General features: G+C 34.9%; 1 protein-coding gene and 1 long non-coding RNA gene across 5 annotated transcripts in view; one reads left to right on the top strand and one right to left on the bottom strand.

The window, feature by feature from the left end:
* Positions 1–2072: 2072 nt before the first annotated feature.
* Positions 2073–6953, bottom strand: part of ST8SIA4 (ST8 alpha-N-acetyl-neuraminide alpha-2,8-sialyltransferase 4) — a 93068-nt gene continuing 88187 nt past the window's right edge. Inside the window, exon 5 of the mRNA XM_038532244.1 lies at positions 2073–6503. Within this exon, the coding sequence (XP_038388172.1) occupies positions 6221–6503 (283 nt within the window). The 3' untranslated portion in view covers positions 2073–6220. The remainder of the gene's footprint in view (positions 6504–6953) is intronic.
* The window catches only part of LOC111095118, a 36546-nt gene continuing 32986 nt past the window's right edge, over positions 3394–6953 (top strand). For 3 of the 4 annotated variants that reach the window (XR_005356614.1, XR_005356612.1, XR_005356611.1), the window contains exons 1-2: positions 3394–3537; positions 6111–6186. This is a non-coding gene — a long non-coding RNA (uncharacterized LOC111095118). Of the gene's footprint in view, positions 3538–6110; positions 6570–6953 lie in introns of all 4 variants that reach the window. The other variant, XR_005356613.1, reaches the window with a different exon arrangement.

Below are 6953 nucleotides of genomic sequence, written 5' to 3'. Positions count from 1 at the left end.
TTAAACAGTTGCTAAATAAAACACCCAAATTCAATCAAATGGTTGTATAGGAATATTATAATTAGAGTTTTAATTTTCTTTTTTTAGATTGATTTTTAAAATCAATTAATTAATTAATTAATTAATTAATTAATTTGACAGAGAAAGAGAGAGCACAAGCAGGGAGCAGCAGAGGGAGAAGCAGACCCTGATGAGCAGGGAGCCCAATGTGGAGCTCCATCCCAGGACCGCGGGATCATGACCTGACCTGAAGGCAGATGGTTAACCAAGTGAGCCACCCAAGCACCTCTCAGTTAGAGTTTTAAAGAACTGTAATGTAATAGATTTTGTGATACATAAAGTTAGACTCTAATATAAGAGTCATAGAGTTTGCATTAAAAAATAATGTAGAAAGAGTTTGGAGCAAGAATTGGCAGCGTTCATGCAGCACGACTAGGAAAGAGCCACTGACCTGGAGGGCACAGATCTTCTTGTCATTGAAGAAGATTGCTCTATTTGAAGACAAGGATAGCTTATTGGACAGTCTGAAAGTCTGAATTATATACCCCTCCTATATACTTACTTATATTTTTAATATGTGCGATTTTTTCTGTTTTCAGTTTTTATTTAAATTATAGCGAGTTAAAATTTGGTGTAATATTGGTTTCAGGAATAGATTTTAGTGATCCATCACTTACATATACTCTCCAGTGCTCATGACAAGTGCCCTTCTTCATACCCATCACCTATGTAGCTCATCCCCCACCAACCTCCCTCCAGCAACCCTCAATTTGTTCTCTACCGCTGAGTCTCTTATGGTTTGTTTCCCTCTCTCCTTTCCCCCCTTCCCATATGTTCATCTGTTTTGTTTCTTAAACTCCACATAAGAGTGAAATCATATGGTATTTGTTTTCCTCTGAATGACTTGTTTCACTTAGCATTGTGCTCATTAAATAATAATTTGTTTGCAAACTTAGTTTCCTAGAGAACTTCTTGCCATTTAAAAAGAGGCGGCATCAAAATGTGATGGGTGAGAAGGTAGACGCTGAAGTCAGACCAGTTCGATTCAAATCCTGGTTCTTTCACTTCTGAGCTATGTGACCCTCAGCAAGTCACATAACCTCTCAAGTTCATCTGTAAAACTGAGATAGTACCATTTCCATTTCATAGGTTTATGCTGAGCTCTGGTTTTATTCCAAGAATCAACAGGGATTACTCATTGTATATGGATCCTTGGAAATGAAAGGTAATTAGTAGGGATACCTGGGTGGCTCAGCAGTTGAGCCTCTGCCTTTGGCTCAGATCGTGATCCTGCTGTCCTGGGATCGAGTCTCACATCGGGATCCCCTAGGGAGCCTGCTTCTCCCTCTGCCTGTGTCTCTGCCTCTCTCTCTGTGTCTCTCATGAATAAATAAATAAAATCTTTTAAAAAAAAAGGTAATTATGTAAATACAAATAAGATCTATATTCATTAAACATTATTAATGGTTCACTCTTGGGTCTCTAGCAAATACTTTAAAATTGCAGAATGCTAAAAGCGACCTCATGAAAACAGACTTACTAGTTTCTAGAGAAAATAGTGCAGAGTCTGAAAACGTAGATTTGGCAGAGAAAGCCATAGAAAAAGATTTAAATGTGCGGGTTTTCAGAATCATCTCCTGGAACGTGAACCGCCAACAGTAGTAAGGGCTATAACAGCAGTTGAAATCCTAAGTCAAGGGCGGCCACAAGAATGCACTGCGTGTAAGGAGCCCTTGGCCTCTCCAGCCTCCACACTTGATTGACCCACTGACAGCTGAACGTGGGAATATAAATTGGATACAAATGTAAATGGTGTGGCACTCCACTCCCTCAACCACAAACAATGTACCACACCAAAAATTGTTAAGGATTTCCCGATGTTCACGGCGCTTTGGATATTATTCATGTTCCTGTACGTATGTTTTGACAATAAGTGGTTTGTCAAATTGCCATTGACGGGGCTGAGGGGGCAGGGAAGACCAAAGCACTCACTAGAGCCTCTTAAAAACTGTCGTCTTATAGTGATAGACAAAGTGGAACCGAGGGCTTGGATATAAGAGATCAGAGAAAACTTGGAAAAAAAAAAGGGAGATTTAATTTATTTTACAATTTTACAAATGATAAAACAATAACACCCAGTTGCTGTACATAAACAATAGGAAACAGTGTTGAACAGAATGAACTTGACGGAATAAATCTCCTCTTTCAGTTCCACAAATGATATAAGAAATACTCAGTAGCAATTATCCTGTGCAGCAGTGCTATCTCTGTAAACTCTTTTTTTTCTTTTTCCTGCTATATACATTGGAAACACTTGTGCTTTTGCCTACACAAAGAAACAGTATTTATTAAAAGGTGCTACTTAAGTGGGAGACACAGGGCCTGGGAGCCACAATCTGAAAACTGTCATTCAAATACATTTCCAGCTTGAAAACTTTTTTTAATTTTTAATTTTTAATTTTTCTTTCTTTTTTTTTTTCTTTTTTTTTTCTTTTTTTCTTTTTTTTTTTCCTTTTTTTAAAATTTTTTTTTTAAGATTTGGCCATACTAGACCCTTATTGAAACTCTTTTAGGTATGAACAATAGAATTCAGTTATAAAGTAGATCCCTCTTAAAGCAGGTTAGTAACTGAAGTCTCAAAAGAACTTCTTTATTCTAAAGTGTTCTTATCTCCAGAACGCTTAACAGTACAGCCTCTGAAGATGTTAGCATGACACAAATCTAGTGTGTGTATATTACAGACTCTGTGTGTGTAACACAGACACACATATATAACATTGTATATATGCATCACACGTGTCTATTTGTACTATATAGATATATCTATAGCACATATATAATAAAATTTCTATTTCTAGGTGGGCTTTATTTGGATTTTCTTTAATCAAATATGAACAATAATCCTCTCTCACTCAGTTTTTAAAACATTGGTATATTGATAAGGTCTAATGGGGAAACTTTCAGACTTGTAGAGGTAACAACTAACTATACATAACTCTCCCTATACTTCTTCCACAATTATAGATACTCCCAACAATAAGCACATGAAAACAACTCTTATGAACCAAATACCACATCGTGAGCATTATGACTAACTGGCTCAATTAGAAATAAATTACTTTGTTCACCCTTTTCCTGCGTAGAAGCTTAATAACTAGTTGGTATGTACACTACCCATAGCATTATTTAAATAAATTGCTTATGTAAGCATATATGTAGAAATTCCCATTAGCAATTGATATACATTTCATATGATATACAATACATAAAGACATTTGAATGCCCAGCACCTTCTTTCAGACAGAAAAACTTCCACAGTAATTTCATCAGTCCTGTGGGCTGAATCACTTGATTTGCCCAGAAAATCTGTTACTGATTCTTTTTTTTTTAATTCCAGCAACTTAATATTAAATATAGAACAGGCCGGGTAATAATGATGAAAATGTTTCCATGGCCTATTCATGTCAACAGCACAGTAACAACCACGTTCTCTAAAGGACAAGAATATTTCACAATCAGCTGCCTGAGCATTGCCAGGTACGGGGGTAAATCGTGAAAAAGAAACAAAAAAATTAAAGCTGGGAACATATGATAGTCTCAAAAGAAAAAAAAAAAAGATGTTTCAAGTATGTATTTATAATTTGATTTTATCATGATCCCTCTTGGCCCCTTCTGGGTTAAATGGAATTTTTCTTCTTATCCTTGCTATTTAGCCTTCAGGGATCTCCTTGCCTCATCCCTGTAAGAAGGCCACAGTAGCTTGTGAAGGTGGGGGGGGGGTGTGGATGGAAAGGTATACAATAGGGAGTGAAATGGTCTTGTACAATTTGTTATCTTTGAATGCGAAATGCCTTTAATTGAATTCATTCTTGAGTATTGAAAGTTCCCTGAGATGAACAAAAGTAGTCTCAGTCGATACTGAAGCCCTTTTTATATGCTGAACATTTTCAGAACTGGGCAATTTATTTAGAGAACACAAAGTATAGGGTTAACAAAGCAATGCGAAGCTAAAAAGGCACTACTCAATGCATCTATGAGATAAACATTAATGCACAAAACAGTGAGTGGCTGGGATGCTTTTGCTGTGGCCTTGAAATTATTTAAACACATTTGTTGATGATGCAGTAAAAATGGCAAGGTTCCTTGCTGCTACTTTTAAAGACATACTTTGAATGAGTTCTGAGATGGATTTTACCTATCAGAATTTACATGTGACTTCAGATTTCTTATTGAATTCAGATTAAAGGCTGCTCAAACAACTTACCCACAAATAGTAAATATAGTAAAAATTAAGATTCTATAAATCACCTACTTTGGATTTAAGTAAATCAGACTTTTCAAATTTACATTCAGAATATGTGCCTAATTATTTTAAGATTTCCAATAGATCAGAGGTTAATGATAAAAGTGCATCATGTTCTGTCCATTTTTAGCTATGCATCTCCATTATGCATTCTTTTCGTTTTCTTAGAGACACATGAATTCTAAAAAATAGTATTCGGAAACCTAAGGTTCTCTTATATTTTAAAAAATAATACTACATATTATTAATATATTAAGAACTGTCCTACTGTGAACATCCTTTTCTATGTTAACATAGATATATATAATCTCCATGCTATTTATTATTTTTTTCAGACTGTCTTCCCTAAGAAACAAAACATACATATTCCCCACGCTATTTTTTTCCTTTCCTCAGACTGCCTCCCCTAAGAAACAAGAAGTCATCTAAGTGTTTCAGACCAAGAATAGAAGTGGGAACACAGTACTTCTGCTTTCTAAACAATTTACCATTAGGATTATCTACCAGTGTAGCTTAAGTTAACAGAAAACTGGCCTATTGGTCAAGTCTATCACATGTTAAAACTTTTTGAATCATTTTCTTAATAATTTCATGTGCTTCTTTGAAAACACATTAATGTGATAATGTGAATAAATTTAACCACAGAAAAAAATACTGGTTAATTTAATTCACTGGAAGTGCAAAATACTGACACACAGTTTCATTATTAAACCTCTTAAAATTAATCATCTATTATGGAAGCAACGTTCGATTGATCATGTTATTTCTGCACTAAGAAAATTTAACAATGACATAAAGAGAATGCCAATCTTTCCATTTGAATAATAGGGGGAGTATCAAAGAACTGGAAGTCTCATTTCAGCCCTATCAGTCTAACATTTATCTAAAGGGCAAAATGCTTCCACAAAATTATTATGAAATGTAAAAGCTATGGAAGTCTTCCTCCAAATAAAAATAAGGTTTGAGTTTGAAAAATTTAATATCTCTAAAGACAACTTCCATACTAGTAGCATAATATATTAATATATTATTTTCATGAAAGGAGAATGGTTCGTTGTGTAGAAACATCAGTACAATCTTTGGTACCAAAAGGACTTTCTTTTTTCCTGCTAATGTTACCATCTCAGATGACATAGAACTCTTTGCTTTAGAATGGCTCAAAATTACTGAGTGGTACAGTTTAGCTGGTACCTTCTACACCACTGGAAAAAAATCTGGAGGTTTGGAGTTGTGCAAAATAAAACTCTTTCACAAAGTCATCATGTGACTGCTTTTTAAAAATACAAGAACTTTAAAAAATGATTCCTTGAAGGTTATCTCATTCATATTTATCTCAGAAAGGATTTCTAAGCACCCAATACCCAAACCGAAAGAGATTCCAGAAGACAAAAACAAAAACAAAAAACAAAACACAAAATTCATGATCAGACTCAGAGTCCTGACTGAAGGCATTTACTTGAGTTGTTTCATCTTATGGATTTCACTGCTCAAACTATTTCCATCTCGATTTCTGCTGACAAGGATGGTTTAATCCCCAGGGCTGAGTTGTGTTCCTGGGTTACTCTCCTAATGTGCTTGGTGTTGCCGTGGCAGCCCAACAGTGATGAACATATTTGCCTCATTAACTAATGACAAGTGTATGGTTGGATCTTGTAAACACTACTGATTATACATTCAAACTGTATTCTTAGTGGAAGTGGCACTTACTAGGACCCTTGAAGTCAAAATATGTGTTTTTTAGAGCACTTTGCAGGTATTTCATCAGCTGGTAGCGGATTTCTCATAAATATCCTTTATCACCTTGCAGATACTTGGTGGATGCTGAAACTCAGTCTTGTTTTGGATCCTATTTTCAAATCTTAGGAAGCATCTTCAGAAAAGAAGTGCGTATTCAGTTTGTATGTTTTCAAATGTGCTTTATTGCTTTACACACTTTCCTGTTGTTAGTTTCAGAGCTCCTCTATTGTGTAGCACATTCAATGTTTTGAATTCTAATGGCATTCTGTGAGGACTGGCATTGGAAAAGTACCTATATTTTAAGTCATCGTAGTAATGATATTTGACAGCTTTTCCATTCAGATCCTTAGGGAATGGCCAGAATCCATACAGGTGAATTTCATCACAGAATCTTGTGGCAAGTGTATACATGAGGAGACCTGTGCTGGGTCTCTTGATGGGAACTTTGTTTGTCAGCCAGTAACTGGAAAAGAAAAAAACATAGAGAAGAGAAGAATTTAGAGAAACATACAACACACCCTACCAAAAGGTATATACTAATGTGGAATCAAAGTAAATTAAAATTGTAATTTGTGTATACTTGATATGGAATCAAAGTAAATTAAATTGGAAAAATATCCTTATGAATAACATTCAGAAGATTGCTGAAGAAACTAATATATTTCTCAAGCACTTAGATAATTTAACATATTTGTTTTATTTTTCCTTATCCTTTATTGTCTTCCTTATTTTTGAGGTCATATGTAAATAGTGAGGGGACCTAGAAAGTGGTATTACCATGGAATCATGGTAGATGATTCCACATCTGATCATGGCAGATATTACCATGGAATCTCATATTCAAAATGAATTAGTGAACACTTATAAGAATATACAGAATAGAATTTTCTCAGAAAGTGTTAAATATGACTGC

This window comes from Canis lupus, chromosome 3 (genome assembly GCF_011100685.1).
Source record: "Canis lupus familiaris isolate Mischka breed German Shepherd chromosome 3, alternate assembly UU_Cfam_GSD_1.0, whole genome shotgun sequence".
Taxonomy (NCBI): Eukaryota; Metazoa; Chordata; class Mammalia; order Carnivora; family Canidae; genus Canis; species Canis lupus.
Note: the sequence above shows the minus strand (reverse complement) of the source record. Positions and strands in the feature narration are given on the sequence as shown.